The sequence below is a fragment of the Pituophis catenifer genome, unplaced genomic scaffold, assembly GCF_029215685.1.
Source record: "Pituophis catenifer annectens isolate HBS135680 unplaced genomic scaffold, rPitCat1.0.hap2 SCAF_1, whole genome shotgun sequence".
In the NCBI taxonomy this organism is placed as follows: Eukaryota; Metazoa; Chordata; class Lepidosauria; order Squamata; family Colubridae; genus Pituophis; species Pituophis catenifer.
The window spans coordinates 284,723,682-284,747,984 of NW_027256881.1; the positions used below are offsets into that span (position 1 = coordinate 284,723,682).

The 24,303-nt window shown below is 39.5% G+C and overlaps 1 protein-coding gene across 1 annotated transcript in view; it reads right to left on the bottom strand.

The window, feature by feature from the left end:
* Positions 1-18,867, bottom strand: part of SPINT1 (serine peptidase inhibitor, Kunitz type 1) — a 34,245-nt gene extending 15,378 nt beyond the window's left edge. Inside the window, exon 1 of the mRNA XM_070931318.1 lies at positions 17,857-18,867. Coding sequence (XP_070787419.1) covers positions 17,857-18,298 — 442 coding nt within the window. The 5' untranslated portion in view covers positions 18,299-18,867. The remainder of the gene's footprint in view (positions 1-17,856) is intronic.
* Positions 18,868-24,303: the final 5,436 nt, after the last annotated feature.

Sequence of the window (24,303 nt, forward strand, 5' to 3'; positions counted from 1 at the left end):
TTGAGCGTAGGAAAAAAGAAATAAGATACTGAAACATCAGTCTTAGATCCTATGAAGACAAATATATATGAAGTGATGCATCTTATCACATATATCATATATGAAGTCATGTACATATCTACCGTATTTTCCGGCGTATAAGACGACTTTTTAACACATGAAAATCTTCTCAAAAGTCGGGGGTCGTCTTATACGCCGGGTGTCGTTCTCCTGTAACCAGGCAGACCAGCCCGAAAGGCTCTGACGAGCCTTAAATGGCTCTGGCGATCCCAGCTCTGACGATCCCAGCTGAGTTCCCTGCAGCTCAGCTGGGATCGCCAGAAACCACGTAAAAGGAAAAAAAAATTTTACCTTTTACTCTGAGGATCCCAGCTCTGACGATCCCAGCTGAGTTCCCTGCAACTCAGCTGGGATCGCCAGAAACCACGTAAAAGGAAAAAAGTTTTTTACCTTTTACTCTGAGGATCCCAGCTCTGACGATCCCAGCTGAGTTCCCTGCAACTCAGCTGGGATCGCCAGAACCATGGCTCTGACGGTCCCAGTTCTGACGGTCGATCCCATCCCAGCTGAGTTCGCTGCAACTCAGCTGGGATGGCCAGAGCCATGTAAAAGGGAAAAAGTTTTCCCCCTCCAGTTTGCTTACCTCAGCTGCTAGTCCCAACGCTTGCCTTGCTTTGCTTGCCTGAATCTATTCAGGCAAGCAAGCAACTCCCTGCCTGCAATCAAGCAAGGAGTTAGTTGTGGACTTCAACTCCCAGAATTCCTCAGCCAGCAAAGCAAAGCTGGCTGAGGAATTCTGGGAGTTGAAGTCTACAAGTCTTAAAGTTGCCAAGGTTGGAGACCCCTGTTCTATTGGGTAAGTTTTTTTCCCCTTTGGGAGCTTTAAAAAAAAGAGTCAATTGAGGTTTTTTTAGTTGTTCTTTTTTAGACCTAGCCATTTAAAGTTTAGGAAGTTTTAAATTTAGCTTTCATATAAAAATAAAATAAAATAAAACAATATTTGTGCAGCTTTCTGAGATTTAGTGTGTTTCTGTAGTGTTTCACTCCAACTACACAAACACACAAAATCTCACAAAGCTGTATGTGGAATTTTGTGTGTGTGAAGTGTGAAAGTTGGTTTTTTGGACTTTTTGTGGCTGTGTGAGGTTCCTGCTTGTTGCAGGGGCCATTTTGGGTCTAGCACAGCTGCTTTTACATTGTGGGTGAGCCAGTTGTGTTGTGTTGTGTGTGTTTAGAGTGTGAAAGTTTTTTGGGGGGGCTTTTTGTGGCTGTGTGAGGTTCCTGCTTGTTGCAGGGGCCATTTTGGGTCTAGCACAGCTGCTTTTACATTGTAGGTGAGCCAGTTGATGTTTTTTAATTTTTATTTGGTGTGCATTGGAAGAGGGGCAGTCTTATATGGCGAGTATAGCCCAAACCCTATATTTTAACAGGAAAAGTTGGGGGTCGTCTTATACGCCCAGTCGTCTTATACGCCGGAAAATACGGTATTTAAGACTGTTTTAACCCATTTTTCTCCACTAAAAGGCATCATTCACAGAGATTGGTACTACAGTGGTTTAAAGCACCCTGTTATTAACACAGCTGCCTGCAATTTACTGCTGGTTCGAATCTCTCCAAGGCTCAAGGTTGACTCAGCCTTCCATCCTTTCTAAGGTAGGTTAAATGAGGACCCAGTTTGTGGGGGCAATAAGCTGACTTTGTATAAATATACAAAAGTATGAAGGCTATTGCTTAACGCACTGTAAGCCGCCCTGAGTCTCCGGAGAAGGGCGGCATATAAATCAAATTAAAAAAAAAAAAAAGATTGCAAGCTAATACCTCTTACATCCAAACACCTTGCCAAGGAATTTCTGTCTGTAAAGTAAGACTATTGTTTAACGATCAATCTCTCCCAGGCCCATAAATGCCAATCAGCTCAACTGGCTACTTCTGTAGCTGCTTTACCTCTTACAATACTGATCAGACTGCTGAACATGTGGAAATACTGTACTCATTTTCTCCTCTACCACTGGTTTCTGCCACACCCATCCTCATTTTTTGCCTCCCACCTTTTTGATTTATACCAGCTGCAGAGATTAATGGGAAGTTCGACCTACAGAATTAAAGTATTAAGGCAGTCTTGTTACCGCTTAACACAGAGCTGAAGTTCTGGTTGACTGTGGTGACAATATCATGGTCATAAGTTTGAGGACAAGTCGTAAGTCACTTTGTTCCGCACTGTTGTAACAGTCGTTAAACGAATGGTTGTAAGTTCAGGATTACCTAGAGACAATCACGTTTGTGCTAATATAAAGTACTATCAAACTGTAGGATAATTATTAATTCCCTATAAATCAAACTTCCTCAGGTTGTTTCAAGAGCTAAACAGTATGACTCTGATCATATTTAGGGAAGATTTTGGTAGGATTATTATGACAAGCACAATTACTTGGCATTTGTATCGATCCATCTCTCAGAGAATTGTTTCCCAGAAACTTCCCAAAAGAGCTTTAACATGCTATAGGTAGGAGGTCCCTGACTGGAAAAATTGCGCAATTAATTATTTTCCCTAGCCACTCAGGAAATATGCTGTTGTCCAGACTTCAGTATATCTGACATCATCCACAAATTTCCCTGATGACTGCCTGGAAATTTTAACTAGACAATTTTCTATTGTATTCTAACTTTCCTCCAAGGAATGTCAAATATGACTCTTCTACCATAAGCAGCTAAAGGATGTTGCTCATAATAAGTAACCTTAAAATCCTTTGCTATTGGAATTGTTTTGTTCTTATACTAACTCTATTAATAATTAAATGGCTTATCTGGCTATATAACTGCAGAGCGGGGAGAGATCTTTATCTTTTCAAATATTTCAGAGATTCTTATAAAACATCATACACATATCAGCCCCAACTTCCATTATTCTAGTTCAGTTTTCTATGCCAGTGGTCCCCAACCCCCGGTCCGCGGACCGGTGCCGGGCCGTGGAGTACCTGGCACCGGGCCGCGCAGCGGCCGGGGGACATGAACGCTGCAGCGCAAAGGCTCCTGGGCCGTGCGCAATGGGCCGTGCGCAAAAGCTCCTGGGCCGTGCCCCCACCCCTGTGCGCGCTCAGCGGGCCGCGGCGATAAAAAGGTTGGGGACCACTGTTCTATGCAATGAAAACAGCTGTTCTGAGGACAAGACTGTAGAACATTCAAGGTGGCTAACAACATTAAAAGACAAATTAAAGCCACTTCAAAACCTACAAATATTTAAATTGTAAATTTAAAATGAAAGCATTTAAAATCTTCAAGAGATGGGAAACCCTTGAGTTTTTGTCATTCTGGACTATTCTTATTCCAAAGAGCTTCTGCTACAGAATTCCACGAATCAAGCTATATCGATACCTATAAAGCTTTGTTCTATAAACAGAAAACAGATTTACACTTTAGAATTAGATCAGGTCTTATATAAATAATGACCAGTATACAATAATTCACTGAGACCCAAAATCATAAAGACCTGTTAAGTTCTTCCCAAAGTTACACCTTTTCTCTACACCCGTATAAAATGCTTCTTCCACCAAAACTAGGGCAGCACAAATTTTCCCTATGATAAATCAGAGAATGGTACCTTTGCCAACTGCGCACTTCAACTCATGATTATGAATATCATAAATGTAGATCTAAGTTTAGCTTTATGAAACTATCCAATTACTTCCTGCTTTGGCTCTTAGCAACAATAATTAATTCACAGTGGGTTTTAACCTTCATTAAGCACTCACAAGGTTAGCTTTGTTTGAATGCTTTTAAGCACAAAGCTTTATTATGCAGTTGACCTTCTTCTGAAAAAAAATTACATTTTTTTATGTAAATAAAAAAGCCTCCCAATGTTGTTGTAGTAGTTGCTGTTGTTGTTGTTGTTATTATTATTATTATTTATTAAATTTTTGTACTGCCCTTCTCCCGAAGGACTCAGGGTGGTGAACAGCCAAGATTAAAATACATACAATGTGAAAATTAAAATAATTTTAAAACGTGATTAAATTAATTTGGCTTCCCCAATTAAAAACCCCTTACCCATAAAATTAACCAGTTAAAAATTTTAAGCCAGCCCGGCTTGCTGAAATAGAAAAGTCTTCAGGGCCCGGTATATATTACTTCATTTTTTTCCCAAAGAAAACTGATATTTTTTTTTTTAAAAAAAGGCAAAATTGTTGACAGGTTTCATTAGGAGACTTCTTGTTTATTGCAATAGTGTAAAATTTCTTCAGTAAATCCACCAGTGCCATATCACATTAAAATATTGTAAAATGTACATTAGGTGCTCTGAACTAGTGGCTTTTCTAAAACTCTGGTGATATAATCAGATTAAATGGCCTGTGTAAAATGCAAAGGATTGAAAGTTCTGAAACAATAGTGAGCAAAATCTGTAACCCTGACGTATACCTATCAAAAGGTAATGACAGCATCTGAGATTTTCCAAGTAGTTGGAGGATAGGTGGAATTTTCAAGAGATCAATCCTTTTGACAGTTGCATAAGGCACTTCAAAGGCACATCCATTTGATCTGAATGTCACACCGTGGCAGTCTGACTTAACTGCAGCAACTGAAAATATTTGCAGTGAGAAAACACAGTGTTTCACCACCTCAAAGTTATGCCTGGCTCCAAAAAATGTGAACATTCTTGCTCAATTTTTAAATATTCTTTTCTCAGGTAAAATATTCTGGAGAACAGTGTTTGACTAACTAAAAGTGGAAAAATATATTATCTAGCCAATTTCATTCTGAAATTAATTTTGGTTGCACTGACTAACAACTTGATCTAAAAGAAGAACAGGAGAAAAGTTCTGTTTTTTGTCTTTGATTTGTTATTGATATTTGATATAATAATTCTTCAGATCATTTGAAACATCACTGTGGATTGGGATCTGATGATTCGCAACAGTTCCCCTCCTATCTCCAGATAGTGGTACTGGAGCAGTATTGCTCAGCCAAAAAGTAACCATAGAGGAATTTTACTTGGCAGCTGTGTGATATGATCCCATAGAAATCTATCCTGCTTCTCCAAGTTACTGCAAACGATCGGATGATGTGATGGCAACTGATCAGATGGTGTGTATTTCCATGTGCCCACACTTTGAATCAGTGTTCAATCCTGGCAACTGCTGGACAAGTCCCTGAAGTTTTCTTGACAATATTTTTAAAAGTCACCTGCGCCATTGATTTCTTCCTAGCTCTGAAAGAGAGTAACTTGCCCAAAGTCACCTAGCTGGCTTCGTAGAACTCATGATCTCCCAATACCTTAACCCAGGGTGAAATCCAACAGGTTCTGACAGGTTCTGGAGAACCGGTAGCGGAAATTTTGAGCAGTTTGGAGAACTGGCAAATACCACCTCTGACTGGCCCCCGAGTGGGGTGTGAATGGAGATTTTGCAATATCCTTCCTCCAGGAGTGGGGAGGGAATGGGGATTTTGCAGTATCCTTACCCTGGAGTGGGGTGGGAATGGGGATTTTGCAGTATCCTTCCCGTGCCACACCCACCAAGCCACGCCCACCAAGCCACACCACACCCACCAAGCCATGCCCACAGAACTGGTAGTAAAAAGAAATTGGATTTCACCACTGCCTTAACCACTACATCAAACTGGCTCCAGATGATTAAAGAGTACATTTTCAGTATGTATAAATATGCAGGTCTTCCTGTTTCAGTCCAACTCTAGTGAAACTATGTAACTTCCTGATCAATGCATGGGATAGTAAAGGGAACCCCCTTCCTCAATCTAAGCACACTCTAAGTGTGTGAACTTCCTCTTCCATAATTTTCAAAAGTAGCTACCGTATATACTTGTTGAAGAATTTGGGAACTGAATCTCCCACACATTAATGAGTGAATGAGCTATAACATTTCACTGTCTGAAAAAAAGAGGAAATTAGCAACTTGCCAGGAGGTTGTTTATGAAAATGGGGGGGGACCCCACAAAATGACTTGAGTTCTGCCATACTTCAGTGTCAAAATCTTCTTGAAAATAAACCCCTAATTTAGCAGTTATATCAAAGTTTAGGGAACTTTAGGGAAAAGATTGCTTGTAGGATGGTGTCAGTTTGAAGCACTTTTCCCATTCACCCACCCCACCCCCCAAAAAAGGAAAAAGTTCAAGGAGGTTATTGTTATAGTTGACCCCCAGTCTGACTAGATCCAGAACAAAACAATGAAGTCATAGCTAAAACTCTGGGTTATACAGCAGTACTTCCCATAAAGTTTTTCTAATCTCTCCATCTCCCCTCCTTCCCATACACCAAGGTGGGGGGGATCAATATTCATATTTTATGGGGAAAGTGGTAGAAGAAACATAATGGCCTATGATCAAGAATATAATTTATAATTCAGATCAAATTCATGTATCACACTCATTATGATTTGCTACATACACCCACAATAAACTATAGCTTATAAACTACAATGGCTGGATTCCTACAGTATGTTAAGCCAAGACCAAACAAGCACATGATGGTTTAAGATGGTATATAAACCAAGCCTTTGAATCTAGGAATCAAATGAGTGCTATACTGCTCTCTTAGCAGGCTAGCATTGATAGCTACTTCAGGGCCCCCAGTTGCTCACAGAAAATTCCATTTACTGTATCATGGTCCTACTCGTGTTAAGGTTCTTAAATAGAGGAAGCTGCGAGTAGGTTGGTGATAGGCCCAGATTACCTTCCTTACTCAACAGCCCATAGATCAGACCCAGATCCATGCTTGCTCTATCACCCCAGTATAGAAACAGTAATATATTTTCCTTATGGATTCATTAGTAAGAGGTAGAAGCAACACTTGGCATGGAAAGAAAAAAAGATCAACCCTGTTTCACTTTAAGCAGAAACTCTGTTTTGCTTCCCTTGCTACTCTGTTTACATAGACTTGATCTGTGTTAATTTCTGTTTTTGCTTTGCTCCCACACATCTGCTTTAGACAGAAAAAAAGTGTAGAAATTCCTAAATTCAAGTTTCTTTTTGGGGAGAAAGTGAGCACTATCTCTTTGAATCGATGTATAAAGCTCAATTCTGTCTTCTCCCCCACTCTTGGTAAAGGTAAAAGTTCCCCTTGCACATATGTGCTAGTTGTTCCCAACTCTATCCGAAGAAGTCTCCATGGTCATGTGGCCAGCATGGCTAAATGCCAAAGGCGCATGGAACGCTGTTACCTTCTCACCAAAGGTGGTCCCTACTTTTCTACTTGCATTTTTTACGTGCTTTCGAACTGCTAGGTTGGCAGAAGCTGGGACAAGTAACGGGAGCTCACCCCGTTATGCAGCACTAGGGAATTGAACCGCTGAACTGCCGACCTTTCGATCAACAAGTTCAGTGTCTTAGCCACTGAACCACTGCGTCCCTGTTCTTGGTACATCCACTTAATTTTGATGCAACTGACATGAATTCCAATTTTATCCAGATACATAAATAACTCTTGAGAAATGATTTGAAAAACATGAAGGTTTCATCTTTATATTTGACAGCAGATATAAAAAATAATTTGGATGAGGAAATGTTTCCAGTGCTTTGTGATCCATTTACAATTAGGACATACCAAGCAAGTGAAGATTGTTACCACCAAAAGAGGGCAGGGCTCAGAAATCACATTAAACATACCAGTTGGAACACTTGACCTACAAGATAACTAAAGAGGAAGTAAAATGCCATCTCAGCCTATATTGATACACCCTTTTCCAATATCACTATATCACAATCTAACCATTTTTAAGTTTTACTAACCCACATCTAGACAAATTGCCCACTTTCCCCTTGCTTTTCTCCTACATTGTTTTCAGGACCTGTAAAATGAGAAGAAATGCACTATTTAGAAAAAAAAAGAAGCAGTTAAGAGATTAAGAGATTTGACTTTTCACACAGATTAGTATAAAGATATCGAGAGGGGCCAATCATGCATATTTACAAGCCGGAGATTCTACATCAGTCTATATCAAGCTGCTATTATCAATAATTCTTTTAAAATATTTTATGACAGAAACATTTTCCAATCATTCTACTCATTTACTATATGATATAAACTGAGCTCTGGGGTCTCTCTGTTTCATCCCACTGTGATGCAATCTGGTGGTGGTGGTTGTTGTTAGTTGCAAAGTCGTGTCCGACCCATCGCAACCCCATGGACAACATTCCTCCAGGCCTTCCTGTCCTCTACCATCCTCTGGAATCCATTTAAGCTCATGCCTACTGTTTCAGTGACTCCATCCAGCAACCTCATTCTCTGTCGTCCCATTCTTCTTTTGCCCTCAATCTTTCCCAGCATTAGGCTCTTCTCCAGTGAGTCCTTCCTTCTCATTAGGTGGCCAAAGTATTTCAATTCCATCTTCAGGATCTGGCCTTCTAAAGAGCAGTCAGGGTTGATCTCCTCTAGGACTGACCGGTTACATCGCCTTGCAGTCCAAGGGACTCGCAGGAGTCTTCTCCAGCACCATAGTTCAAAGGCCTCAATTCTTTGGCGCTCAGCCTTTCTTATGGTCCAACTTTCACCGCCACACATCAAGCCTCTTTACATATCATCCTTCCCCTTCCTTGACCAACAAAGCTGCTCCTCTGTTCATGGTTTGATCCTTGTAATGAGACATATAGAGACATACAGGTGTCAGGGGGTTGGAGAGGGGCAAATGTTATTTTAACTGCAAAAGGCATCAAGGAGATGAGAGTGAGAGGAAAGAAATACCTCACTAAAACCACCATCTATCCATCCTACATTGACATAGATAAAACTTACCAAAATACCTTGCAAATTCTGATGTAATTCATATATTTTGCAATGTATTCTTTTTCTTTTTCTTTTCCTTTTTATTTCTTTTCTTTCTCACAATAAAAAAGAAACTCAAACTGTGGATGTTGCTTAAGAGGACAGGCAGTCAAAAACCTCTTGTTAACAGGGAATGAAATAAATTATCTCTTGGAGCAATTCCTTCTTTTACAATCTGCTCTCTAGTCTTTCTCTAATGTAATTTAATCCAAAAAGGTTCCCTCACAGTTCTGTCACTAGTCTTTAGATGTTTATTTCTAGGTTCCAATAGTCCACCCAGTTCACAGACACTTCCAGCCTAAGAAAACAGCAGTAGGAATATTTCCCATTTTTGCCCTGACAGCAGAATTCAAGAGATTCAATATTATTTGTTTATCTTTTTCTCTAATTTATAGAGCTGCTCAGGAAAAGCCAGTCTGGGCAGTGAATAACAAATACTCCAATTGTAAGAAATAAAACATCTAATCAAGTAGCATGGACCAGAGCATTAAAAATGTATTTTCCATCTTTCTGGGTTTGGGATTGCATACAAAATCAATCAGCCCCACTCTGGATTCTATTTGGAACAAAACATCCCAAATACATGTTCATGCATAAACCATCCAAAACCAGCTCTTACATTCATGGAAGGTTTTGAACATCCCTAGACTTGCTTTGAAATTGCTGGGACAAAATATAAAGAAAAAAATGACTTGAAAGAATATTCCTTCCCTCTTCATATGGTGATTCCCAATAATATCAGAATTCTGTACAGTTACTTTATAATGCAATAAAAAAAGATGCATATACAACTGATGTTAGTTTATTCTGCAACTGGGAATTTTCATAGCAGAAGCCCCTCCATGCAAATCTATCTATCTATCTATCTATCTATCTATCTATCTATCTATCTATCTATCTATCTATCTATCTATCTTATAGTAAGCGTAAGACAAAGTCAACAAAGAATTTAGTCTAATATTTTCCATCACAAGCTAATTTTTGAAAGTAGTATAATAAGAAAACTCCCACTTGCAGTCTAGGGCTCCAGGTTTCCAAATGAGGTCATCCTGAGATTCTGTACCACTCTTTATTTTATTTATTTATTTACTTATTTGTCAAGCATATATAAGATTACAGATATAAGTATAAACATGATTATGAATACATGAAATGGGTACGAATGAAAAGGGACAGTAGGCACATTGGTGCACTTATGCACGCCCCTTATAGATCTCTTAGGAATGGGGTGAGGTCAACAGTAGACAGTCTAAGATTAAAGTTGTGGGGGTTTGGGGAAGTAACAACAGAGTCAGGTAGTGCATTCCAGGCATTGACCACTCTGTTGCTGAAGTTGTATTTTCTGCAATCGAGTTTGGAGCGGTTTATCTTGAGTTTGTATCTATATTTTTTTTAAAACAAATTTTATTGTTTTTTTTCTTTTCTCCTCTCCCACCTTCACCCACATCTTTCTTTCTTTTTTTAACAGTGTGTTGGTTGTTTCTTATCTTATACAATTAGTCAAATTCAAATATATTTTACTCAATTACAATTTTTGTCAGTATCGTCTTCCCCCCTTTCCTTTTTTTTTTTTTTTTGAATATACCTCAGTATTTCTATACTTGCATACATAAACACCTTCTTCATTTATCCCTAAATTCTAACTTTACTATTTGTACATATTTATCCTCTTTTATTCTTAAACAATTCATTCTTTTTCTTAATATATTTATATTTGTTTGTTCAGAGCTGCCTTCCTTCCACTTCATCTTTTTTTTATTATTATTATACAGCAATCTTTCTCCTCAGTTTGAGTTTGTATCTATTGTGTGCTCGTGTATTGTTGTGGTTGAAGCTGAAGTAGTCATTAACAATTTTGGATTGTAACTCCCACCCAGATTACCAAGCAATGCCATACTCTGTCCCCATTTAATATTTTAAAATAAATTGCCTCTGCATGGCATTTTGACATTGATTTTATTTTATTTCGGTACATAGTTGGAGACAATGCTTGATGGTGAGAGGTCAGACATCCTTGTTGCCCAAAAATTCACCCAAATGCCACTTGAATATTATATGTATCCTAGAAATGGACAGCACTCCCTATGGCAGCTAAAGGCAGCAACTAGCTAAGGGTGCTCTGGGCAGGCCCCATGATCCCTGACTTCTTACCACTGCTTCCTATTCCACTGTACTTGTTTCCTGGTTTTGCTCCACCTGAGCACATACAAAGGAAGTGAGAATGGATGTAAAATAGACTAAGTCCCTAGAAACAGAGAAGTATCTAGATTGGGATGCATGGAACCAAGGGAACATTTAACCCTATTTTTGTGTTACGATATTGACAAAAACAGCATTCTTCTGAGAGGCAATTGCTTTCAGTACCACGGCAAGAAGAGAAAATTAAATGTCTCCAGCACAACAATTCTGACTTCTAAAGCACAGGTATTCCTCACATTCACCCAAGTGATACTGAACTGCATTCAGGTGGTTGTCTTGGGATTGCTTATGGTTGTTGTTTGTATTCTACGTAAATTGGGGACAAATACAATACTGGGGCCATGGCTAAGGAAACTCAAGTTCAATTTCAACTCATGTAAACTTAGTGAATGATTTAGGCCAGTCATGCTCTCAGTTCAACCTGCTTTCCTGGGTTGTTAGTTGGGGGAGGGAAAATTGGAGGATCACTTTTATATATCCTGCTTATGTTCCTGGAGGAAAGATAGCAATAAACAAACATAAAAGAAGAATACGCCTTTACTCTACAGGAAGGTATGTAATATTGCCCAAGACCAACACAAAAGCTGGTGACATAGTGTCATGACTGCATCTCTCCTATCTCAGCTTCATGAGCTGATAGCCTGACATTAGCCATGGGGGGGGGGGAGGCAGGGGAGAGGGGAAGACTGGACTGTAAGGAAGAAGTGGGTGAATGGAAGACAAGCTGAGCCTTGTGAGAAGCTTCAATCAGCCAAGGTCAACTATCGATATGCGGAGATGGGAACCAAGAACCTGTTTCCTAAACAATATACAAGCACCTAACTGGACATTTACAGATAACTGAGGGATGGCCGGAGGAGAGAGAGAAGAAAAGTTACTTTGTATTGTTTGCACGGAAAATGTCAGATTCAGCTTACACGACTTCTGTAACCACTTAAGCTTCAGTAAAGTAAACCCTTGGCAAAAATAAATGGCCAGGAGTCTTTCTTTGCTAGATGACTGTGCAACAGTTAACACATAGGTAAAGGTAAAGGTTCCCCTTGCACATAGGTACTAGTTGTTCCTGACTCTAGGGGGCGGTGCTCATCTCCATTTCAAAGCCTGAGTGGCGCAGCAGACTAATGCTACTGTTAAAGGTAGTATTTAGCTTCCAGCTGCCTGCAATTACTGTGAATTCAATTCTCACTAGGCTCAAGGTTGACTCAGCCTTCCATCCTTTCTAAGGTAGGTAAAATGAGGACCCGGTTTGTGGGGGCAATAAGCTGACTTTGTATAAAATATCCAAAAGTATGAAGGCTATTGCTTAACGCCTTGTAAGCCGCCCTGAGTCTCCGAAGAAGGGCGGCATATAAATAAATTAAAAAAAAGCCGAAGAGCCAGCGCTGTCCGAAGATGTCTCCGTGGTCATGTGGCCGGCATGACTAAACCAGAGGTGAAATCTACTTACCTTCCCCTACCAGTTCGGAAGTGCATGTGCTGCGCATGCACATTTGCTCTGCTTGCATGTGCGCATCACGTGCACGTTTGGACCCTCTCCGCATGCGCAAACCCTTCTGTGCACGCACAGAGGGTAAAAAACAGGTTACTTCCTGGCTTTAATGACGACTGGGCAGATGGGCAGAGCCTTGTGCTTCCGTCGCTACCGGTTCTCTGAACCACCTGCCACCATCACTACAGGTTCATCTGAACCGTTAGCATTTCACTCTGAACTAAACACCAAAGGCGCACGGAATACTGTTACCTTCCCACCAAAGGTGGTCCCTATTTTCCTACTTGCATTTTTTATGTGCTTTCAAACTGCTAGGTTGCCAGAAGCTGGGACAAGTAATGGGAGCTCACCCTGTTATGTGGCACTAGGGATTCGAACCGCTGAGCTGCTGACCTTTCAATCGACAAGCTCAGCATCTTAGCCACTGAGCCACCGCCTCCCACAGTTAACAAATAGACTTTAACAATTTGTAGACAGGAAATAAAAAACTAACAATTCCACCCCCTGCCCATCCCAACTGTGGTCACTAAATAAGGATTACTTATGTTCAGTATTATAAATACTGTTAGCTATGATTGTTAGAAAAAGCTGTAACTCAAGTACACAAATTTGTCCCCAACTTACCCCAAGCATTCCCAAGACAATTACCTGAATGCAATTTGATATCTGTTGTATGAATGTGATTAACACCTATGCTATAAAACTTGGAGCAGATCAGATGTCTCTAAAAGTTCCAGGAAAATAAAAAAAAACTAATGCCAAAATCTCAACTAGGTAAATGACATCACCTTACTGTTCAGAGGTTTTGTTAAACCTGTCTCCAACAAATAAACTCATGATGCTCTCGTTTATCCTGTTCAAACAAACCAACTACTTTCTACATTATACCCCACCTCCTGACCCAGTTCACCATGACAGAGCTAAAAAAAATCATATATTCTCTGGCTACAATTCAAAAGCAATGCCTTGCCTTCTCAAATATGATTGATTCATCTTTCATTCTTCTGCCATTCCAAGGCAGCTAACGTAACTATAAAATTAAAACTAAATACAGAACAAGAAAGATCAACAAATTGAAAACTGATGCAGACATTCACTGTCTGCCTAGAAACTGATCAAAAATGGGAAGCAGGCATCAAGGAAATCACCCTAGGAATAGCATTATTTCATCTAGATGCCACCAAACCAGGAGTGAAATCCAGCAGGTTCTGACAGGTTCTAGAGAACCGGCAGCAGAAATTTTGAGTAGTTTGAAGAACCAGTAACGGAAATGTTGAGTAGTTTGGAGAACTGGCAAATACCATGTCTGGCTGGCCCCAGAGTGTGGTGGGAATGGGGATTTTGCAGTATCCTTCCCCTGGAGTGGAGTGGGAATAGAGATTTTGCAGTATTGTTCCCCTGCCATACCTACCAAGCCACGCCCACAGAACAGATAGTTAAAAAATTTGAATTTCACCACTGCACCAAACTGAGGGCCATGCCTCACATTATGTATGATTTTTGTATGCGTAGACAGATTCATGAGAAGCAAGATTTCCACTTTCCCCTTAAAACAAGGGGAAAGTCATATATATCACAGTTCTTTACCCAAACACCTTTCTTTCCTAATTGGACAGATCTTCCCCACTAATAAATTAGGCATTAAATTGATTTGGTTACAGAGAAAAGTATAAAGACAATTATCTATAAAGCACGTCATTCTTGGGCTAAAGTATAGAAAACCATTTTTAATTGCCTAGATATAATGTGATAATAGCTAATGTTATGGTATTGAAGGTGAAAACTTACATAAAAATACACACATATAAATGTGAACAAAACAGAAGTTTGATGGATGTTCATCAAAAGTGCTACTGTTTTTAGAAAGACGTAATATTCAACAAATAAATGTAATTTCAATTTTACCAGATCTAGCAATGTAGTGCTTATTATAGAATTGTTAAAGAACCACAATTTACAGCAACTACAGGCTGGTAGTTGTAATTCTAGAGGGCTACAGTATTGATCTAGGTCAAATATCACTCGTTATGATAGTTTAATTATGCCTTTTCGTAGGGATAATATTCTCACTCAGCAATTAGCTGCTGGGGTGCTCACTATTTTTAAAAAATGAAATAATACAAAGCTATCACAAGCATAAAGAGGAGTTTAGATCAAAATTAACAGAAGCATACTCCTTGTCTATTTCTATAACATGGTACAATCAGATGCAAAGTTATTTTCCTATGTCTAATCACCCATAGCAAGCTCCTAGAGCGCTGGCCTCAATACAAGTTCAACTTGATTTTTAATGCTGACATGTGACTGAGTGACCAACATTGTGTTAGCTTTGGGACAGTTTTTAAGAACACTTACCGGTACAAGATCAGCAATTATTCAAAAGCAGGCATGAGAACAAATGTAATCTGATGCAGGTGTGCACATTTATTATTTTATGGGATCAATTATGCGCACAAACTGTACCACATGAAATGGACTAAAGAGCAACCAAAAGACACCAAAATATTCAAAATCTGAAAAAAAAAAAAGAAAAAAAAAGAAAGGAGGCAGACACTGGTTCGGGCCACCACCTGACTAGCAGTCTCAATACAGTATGTAGCATTTAAGAGAGAGACTGAAGCATATCACTACAGAACAATAATGTAATAATGTAAAAATCATAGGATGGCTGAAGCAAAGACTAAGGTGTGCAGAAAAGATTTCATTATTATTAGATTTTCACCTCTTTTATAAGTGTGGGTGTGTGGGTGTACACACAAACATGCATATACAAACACATACAAACACACATCTATCTATCTACCTACCTACCGTGTTTTCCCGAAAATAAGATCCTGTCTTATATTTTTTTGAGCCACGAAATAACCGCTTGGCCTTATTTTTGGGTAGGTCTTATTATTTTGGGGCACATGGAGCAAGATGGGGCTCCTCTTGCCGTCTTACCTGATTTCCAGCTCTGCATTTAAATATTTTCAGGGAGGGCTTATTTTCAGGGGGAGGCTTATTTTAGTGCATGCGCTCAAAAGCCCGATTGGGCTTATTATCAGGGGATGTCTTATTTTGGGGGAAACAGGGTACTTACCTACTTATCAGCAATGAATATACCTAATATTCCTGGTTTCTATTTTTCCTACAACAACTCTGTGAGTTGGGTTGGACTGAGAGTGACTGGTCCAAAATCAACCAGCCAGCTTTCATGACTAAGGAAGCCTAGAATTCACAATCTCCTGGGTTCTAGGCCAACACCTTAACCACTACACCAAATGACTGTTTAGAACCATTTGCCAACATAATACTTTTGTTCTGTACTGTGGTATATTCCTTCCTTGCACATGTCTTCAAGTCAAACAGAATCACAGGGGCATTGGGGATGGTAAACCACACTGAAATAGCAGGTATAACCAGGAGATCGAAGACCCATCTTGTTTTAACATATGTTGTATGCATTGCACACAGAAAAAGGGGCAAGACTTCAATTGCCCAGATCATACCCACCATTTTGTTATTGTTCACTCTTCTCTGCAGATACCCAAATGGGGATTTAGAATGGAATTTTACCAGTCTTTTAAAACTTGGTATTCTCTAGATATTCTACACCTTTTAGAAACCCAGTTTTTACCATGCAAATAACATCTATAACTAGAAAGGAATAGTTTGGTATCCTAAGTGAAACAAATGTGCACATTCTTGCACTATTGCCCTTTTCCAAAGAAAAGAGATTCAGTGCTAGCCTACAAATGATGACTTACATACCTCCCCACCCAAATCAATTTCTGACAATAATTTCCTTTCTTCATTAGACCAATGTCCATCGGGTTCATTATTCTGCTTCCAACAGGATCAAAGAGAGGCTTTTAATGTTCATGATCAAAATTCAAAAGGAAATAACATTTCCTAAAATTTGGCCCTAAAATAGGATTACTCATTAGGTTTAATTCACAGTTGTATATCAACCAATTAATCCATTAATTTGTCATTTTAAAGAATCGGAAATCATTTAAAGGGCAACTGGACTTTAGGTGTTTTTTTTAAAAAAGTCCAGTTGCCTTTTGAAAAAGCATATTTGGGACAACTATGACCTGGATGGCTGAGAATCGCCATAGACATTTAATTACATCTACTGTAACCTATCACTCTACGTAGTGATTAGAAGACCATCCATTTTTCATGATAGTCAATGAAAAACTCAGATATCAAACTGGAACAAGGCATTTTGCTATTTGTATCACCCAACAACTGATATCGGAAGTATCCTGTATCTAGAGATAGAAAGGAACTCTCATTACTTACAGCCATTGATAATCTTATCATTTAATTGCATCTAACACCATTTCATGTTCACAAAATATCCTTACTCATATTTAACTGTACCATAGTTTACTCATTTAACCCTTGTTTCTGATTTGCATTTCATTGTTTCCAATAACACCCTCACCTCTGTACCGTTGTTGCCTTAGTGCCAAATGGTCAAATAATCATGGCAAGGCTACAGTGTGGTTGGCAACCTTGTACTCCCATGTACCATACCAACGGCTTAGGTACAGGTTCCTGAACTATCTTGGTTCATGGCATCCCTTGCAGTTCCCAAATTATGTCATGGCACCCAGAACACTGTAGTGAACTAACAGTTCCATTTATTATGTAGAAAAATATCCTCAACACCCTTGTGAGTTCACTGTGATGTCCTTGTGCATAGTTTGGGAACTGTGGGGCTGGGGTCACACTATGCTATGGTTCAATTATTCTGTCATCAAGACAAGTGTTAGTGGATGTCCACCACATTATGCCCGATAACCAAGAGATGCCCATAGTTTGAGGACCCTAAAGACCAGTTAAGTTTATTCATACATGCAAATGGAGTTTGATCTGAGAACAAACTCTAGCCATGGGAATCCACAGCATGGCTTATAATAATGTATGAATCTTGATACAAATGATGCAACTTACATACTTATGTCTGATGTTCAGAGGCAAGTATTAAATTGCACCCTTTTCTCAAGGATGTTATGACCCACCTGTTGTCATTTGGACATTGCTTGTTAGAGATAACTGATCAGGGCAAGTATTTATTTTTTTTAAGTGAAATATGCTTATGGTCTTGTCTTATACTTTCATTTTCACGTTTCCAAATGGAAACTGTGTGAAACTGCCCTAGCATTTTTCAGCAATCATGGTCAGCAATGGTGCCCAGAGCCACCAACATTGACAGGCCACTTGGGGCCTTAAGATCTTGAGACTGCCTGCCTGCCTTCCTAAACCAGAAGCTGCCAGAGCAGGCAGGTTCACACCACAGACCAAGGCAAGGCAAAGCAAACCAAGCAGATCGGACTGAGAGAGAATACGGGAGCTACTCTCGGGTCAACCCTTGGCTGAGAGAAGCGGGCTCTGGTCTCCTTACCGCTGTTGTCTCGGTTTCGCATGGTCGCGTAAGCGTTGTAAACCTCCCGTCTGACATAGTTCAGGAAGCCGTCCTTCTTGGCAAACCTGCAGACCAAGGCCTGGTCGTAAAGGCAGTCGAGGAGGAAACAGCTCTGAATGCCGTCGGAGTCCTCCCCGGGGCTCTGCTCCACCAGGGCCAAGTTGCAACTGGGGTTCTTGCAACAGGCGCGGACGCAATCGCGGTTGCTTTCCACCGGCGGCGAAGCCAGGAAAGTGGCGCCGTTCTCCACCGAGGCATTCGTGTCCAGCACAAACTCCGGAAACCCGGCCGTAAATTGAGCAAGGCACCTTTCTCCAAACGAGGCTCCTTCCCCGTTTTGTTCCTGACCAAGAACCAGGCCGGTTAAAAAAATCCAAGTCACCAAGAGTCCGGCCTGAAGCCGGCTCCTACTTCGGCCCATCTCAGTCCAAACGAGCCAAATGGCGCAGTTCCCCGGGCCGAGGGCTTTTCAGAGTGGGGCAGACCCGACCACGACCGCCGAGCAGAGAGGCGAGGAAAGGCTCCGGACGCGCAGGAACTTTAACCTCCGTCCCCTCCGAGGGTCCTTTTCTCCAGCGGGGTCCCTCGAGCACTTCTGCGAGGAAGGACTCTCCCCCAAGTTGTCTTCTTCCTCTTCTTCGGGCCGAGATCGTCGCCCTTAAGGGTCTCTGCCCCCCACGTCTGGTAGGCACCCCTCGCCCCTCTTTGCAGACGGTCGGAGGCTGGGGAACCCGCCGCCTCGACCCGAAGCTCTCGGGGCAGCCCCTGCGATGTAGTGGGGCGGCTCTCTCGCTCTGAGCCTTGGGCCCTCTTCTTTCCGGATCTTGGCTCCAGTTCCTTTTCCTTTTTTTCCCCCCTTCGTTTTTGCTTCCTTTACTCACCTGTAAAGTTTCAGGTGAAACTGACTCACAGGCTACTCTACCGTCAAAGAGGGTGGCGCCCTTTCCGAGTCAATCCCCAGTTAACTCTTAATTCGCTGCCTGGCCGACGGCTCCATCCTGCCCTTAAGTAGCATTCAAGAACAGACAAAGGACTCCTGCCAGGTGACAGGAAGTGAAATTCGACGCCCTCGCCTCGGTCTTTATTAGTTCTGACTGCAGGAGAGAAGCAGGGGGACGGACTTGGTAATAGCCAGGTTTCTCTCCCTCCCCACCCCCCCCACCCCCAAAAAAGCAGAAGGGCCAGAGTTCATAAATTAGTTCATCCGTGGGGGGGGGAAATGGGGGCTCTTATTTATTTCTGCTTTTGTGGTTGCTTATGCAGGATGTAGGGAATAAGTTTTTGTGTAAGAAGGTATAAAGATTGCCCAATATGCCTAAAAAGTAGTATTGGGCAATCTTTATTAGAAACAAAGGCCTGGGGTAATAGAGGCATCACCTTTATTATCATCATCACAGATGGAAAAAAAAACCCCACATGTTTTTAATTCTAGTTCAATGTAAAAGCAGAAACATCAAAATCTATCTGAATTTGTTCATGAAAAGGCAGGATGCAAATGTCATATACTAGAGCAAGTTCAGAAATATAGAAAGCCACCAATTTAATCCTAAATCTTTACACAAGACTTGTGGATATGCTTGCCTGACCACTAAAATTACAATCCTATTTAAAGGATATTATTCTCATTTATGTATTTATTTAAATTAGTTAGAGCCATATTTTTCATATTGATGGAGGAAAAGAGCCCATGAAACACACTAGCAATTCATTTTGAATAGGTCATTATGTATTAAAAGAGTGGAGCTATCTAAGGTGTGATAAAAAGCTAAAAAAAGAGTCCCAGGATGTAAATTGTTATGAAATTAATAATAAGCACCCCATGCTTATTGAAACTCCCTAATGTGTATGTATGTATACCAGATAAACTTTCTACTCTGCCAGATCTTTTCAGGTTTCTAAAAGTTAAAACTGTAAAAGTGATAATCATAACCAATGACCCAACTGTATGAAATATAAGTGTGTATGGGAAAGGCCTTTAAAGACTATACAAAAAATTTGCAATGAATTGTACAGATTGCCCTTGTCATTAACTGTGGATGTATCCATAGAAATGGACAAATCTTTTTAAAAAATCTGGGTCCAGGGTAGATAGATGTTCTAACTTCAGTGTAGCAGATCTAAAAGTGTTATATACTACTTGAGTCTGTTTTATGAAATATTCTGTCAGCATTTCTTTTATTTCTAATTCAAATTTTCTATATTGTGATCCATGCATCTTTTTCCACCAGACACATCAGTTACAGTATTATCTTATCACAAATGGTTTAAATATACTTGAAACTGTCCCTGATAGATTACATTTTATTTGTTTGAAAAAAACATATTTATATGTTGTTTCTCTTGTTAGTTTACAAATTCAAATCTTCCAGGAAAGAAATAGTAAAATATCATAAAGTAGTAAAATATCATCTCCCACCAATACAATTTCCCCGCAAATTCAATTACACTAAACCAGGACATGATGAGAAATTAAAATTGGACTGATACTGTTTTACATTTCTCAAATGAGATATTAAACAAGTATCCTGTCTTGAATAACTGGGATAAATTTAAAAAATATTGTCTGTTGGAATTAAACAATTACCCTATATCCACCAAATTATGCAACTTTCATGATACATTTTCTTTTTAGAAATCTTATTCCATCTAATAATGGCTTTAATGCTAAGTTAAAGTATTATCAAACCTATTTTTATACACATCCCATAAGCAAAAACAACATAAAGTATCTTTAGCTGGACTATACACATTTTCCATCTAAGGTGGTTTCCATATGTGACAATAATTCTATAGTGATCTTTAGAATCTAAAAATCTATTGTAAAAATCTTCCATGCTAGAAGACATTTTCACTAAAATTGTCATTCCTTTTGTCATATTTTGAATTTTTACATAGAAGTCTATTCAGGTTGGGGTTTTTTTGCTAAAAGTTTCTTTCATTCAAAACTTTGTTTCTTGCAGAAAAAAACCAATTTAATCAGTGGAGTTGATGTCAAAAGATAAAAGGTTTTAGCTCTCCCTTTCAATGACACAAAACATTAGCTCTCATTTTTAAAAAATCTGAGTATCATATTATTTTGGAGTGGCAAGCAGCCTAGAATCCATGTGCAAAGTAAATGTAACCACTATTTTTAAAAGCTGAATATTCTTCAATTTTATATGATTGTTATTGCTGAAAACAATAACAAAAATTATTTTGGCAATGAATAACTTCTAGAAGACATGTAATAAGAATTTAGAATGGGAAAGAGGAATTAAACATATAACTAATCCTCCATCCCACTGAATCATTTCTGATTGAACTATTGTGGCTCTTCTACATCACAACCATATGTTGTTTATAATTAACAGCCATTTTGATTCATTAAATTTCCCCTTCCCAGTTTGTATACATAAGCCAAATACTGTTAGAAATAAAAAGAATGTTTTTAATCCCTTGTTTGGCCATTTGAAGATCTTAATGGAATTCTCTATACTTCTGTATCTTTGTGAAAGATAAATCTGGAAATAGCTCTTTTCTTTGCCTCATAGTCCAAATATGTTGCTATTCTAGCTGCTTGCAGTATGTTGCCTCAATAAACTTTGTGAAAAAAATTAACAAGATCAATGGATTGTGAAGAATTGTAGTTTACCTGCATAGATCCAGCAACATCTATCTGAAACAAGTCCAAAAATACTTTTGAAAGCTTCTGGTAAAGGTTTGTTGTGTCATACATAAGAGAATCTGAGTAAACAATTTTCTCCCTGTTTTTTTTATGTTTTATATTCTTCTTGACAAGATACCTTCAAGCTACTGGTATCTTTCAAGTATTGAAATGTTGGAGTTAATTTTTGTTTGCTTCATTGTTTTAGGTTTTCGTTCTTTTAATTGCTTTTTGATCTCACTCAATCTCCTCCTGATAGTTTCAAGTCGATCATGGAAAACTGAAAAATGATGATTCAGCCAATTTAAAGTAACAAAAACCTCAAAATTTAATGAGGAATCATATCATTATGAAATTTCTGAAGTAAGCTGTAGCTTTTTGTGTTATCTCCCATCTGAGTTGGGGTAGCAGCCAAAATTTCCATCTTGCAGAGGGAACAAATAATCTTTCACTTGAAGTTTTACTCCCCTCTTCAGAAGCTGAGACTGGAAAAAGCTAAGCAATCTATAATCTAGAAGAAGAGAGAAAGGAACCAGTTCCTTTCTGTGTCTGCAAGGCATTATTATCTTTCCAATATACTAAAAGCAACAGAAGCCATTTGATTAAATTTCAGCTTATCAGCTTTTTGGTGCCTTGTTGGAAACAAAGTTTAAAAAAAGCTCAGTAACAAAGTCCAAAATTAATCTACAATTTTATTTCTATAGAAATTTATATTCTATAGATGTAAGTAGATATAGGAAGTAAGCAGATCAGTTCTTTTTTTAAAAAAACACGATATTATTAAGGCAGCTGGCTGCACCATTAGCTTTACAAGAAATTTATGATTCTATCAATAAGATGAAATCTGGAAAGATTCCTGCATCAGATGGAACAACTGCAGAACAGTATAAAAAAAATAAGGAGAAAGTACGTCCTGTATTTTTGGAGATATTTCAGACATCTTGTCATGCTTTGAAGTCTCTATTATAGTAATTTAGAAGATTGGTAAGATCTTCTAAATATTGTACACTTGACCTAGTGTACAATTATTACCTGATATCTTTATTAAATATTGGAGCCAAGGTTCTTAAAGCTGCATTGGCTAGAAGATATTACCTACAATAATTTGTCTTCTACAATCTGGTTTCACAAAAAAAGCATCAACCTTCACCTAATATAAGATTTGTTGATACAATAGCATTTTACACACTCAGCTGATATCTGCTGATGCACATGAGTCCAGAGTGTTGGTGTTACTGGATGCAGAATAAGCTTTTGATGTGGCTCAAACCAAGGTTTTGATTCATTGATTGCAGAATTTACTGCCCCCATAAAATTTACTTGGATTATAATTTATTATTATTAGTTTTGTACTTGTAAAATCAAAGGAATGCATTTAGTGGGCTTTTAATATAAAATTTATTATACAGAGATTATACTGTTGCTTTTTAATGACTGTCAACAATCTCACCACATTAATACAGTTACATGGTAAATATTCTGCTCTGTATACAATAAGAAGGTTCAAAGGAGAAAAAGAAACAAATTAGGGTTTTTGTATTATCTAGAAGCTATTAAATACTTGAGGATTATTTTTTCTAGGAAAATATCCAGTTTAATCAATAAAAACATTCCAAAAGATCTAAGATGAAAGAGAATACTAAGAGTTTGTAAATAATTTTGCTTCAAAACCAATACATATTTGAATGCTATGTTTATGGTTGATTCTTTAAATATCTTAAATAAATTGATAAATTCCCCTTTTATAGTTGTTTTATTTTTCTTATTTTAAACAACCTCATTGGTTTATTCGCTAACAATCATGCACTGGAATGGAAATGGTGTGGGTTATGTGTGTCTTGTGGGCTTCACTTAAAAGTTATTATCTAATACCTTTGCAGACTTCTCAAGTACGAATCATACAAGAAAATTGGTTACTTTTCCAGCACTTAGACATATCTGGCCTTATAGCAGCGGTTCTCAACCTGTGGGTTGAATGACCCTTTCACAGGGGTCGCCTAAGACCATCGGAAAACACATATTTTCGATGGTCTTAGGAATTGAGACACTGCTCCTCTATCCATCTCCAGGCGGGTCCGCCCACATGCAGATATGCCCTAAGCCTAAGGCTTTAGGTGCTACGGCGCCCCCTGCTGGGCAGCTCTAAGCCCACGCTTTCATGGTAAGCGGGCTGGATCTGTCAGCTCATTTCTTCCCAATTTCATTTGCATCATGGCGGCTCGGGGCCTGGGCGAGTCAGGCCTGCTTGCGCGGTACCTGTTGTGCCTTCTTCTCCTTCTTTCAACTGACCTGCGGGCCCAGCAGGCCTGTTAGTACCGGGTGGGGGAAACCAGTGCGGGGCTGCAGGAAGGTACGTCCTTGAAAGGCAGAGGCGAGCAAGGGTGGCTGAGCCTGGCAGCCAGCGAAGGGCAAAATTTGCTGGGGGTGGTGGTGGTTGGTGGCCCGCGGCGTGGGGGCTAACTAAGCCGTGGAAAGCAGGTTGTGGTGGGATGGACCTGAGGTTTTGCATCGCCCCGAAAACTCCCTGCTAGGAAACGAAGTGTGGAAGAGAGGCAGAAGATAACAGTCTGCAGGATGAAACTGGAATCGGCCAACTTAGACGGCTTCTCCTTCGAGGCGCCATGGCTGCTGTGCAAACACGTCTCTCTCGTGGCGCCCTTCGGCTCAGTGCTTGTTTTCTCGCTGCTGAACATTTTAAGGGCTGGAGCCTCGTGGCTCCTCTCTCAGCACACACAGCCTTGTATGCATGTTTTCCTTCCGCTTCGGAAAATATGTTACCCCCG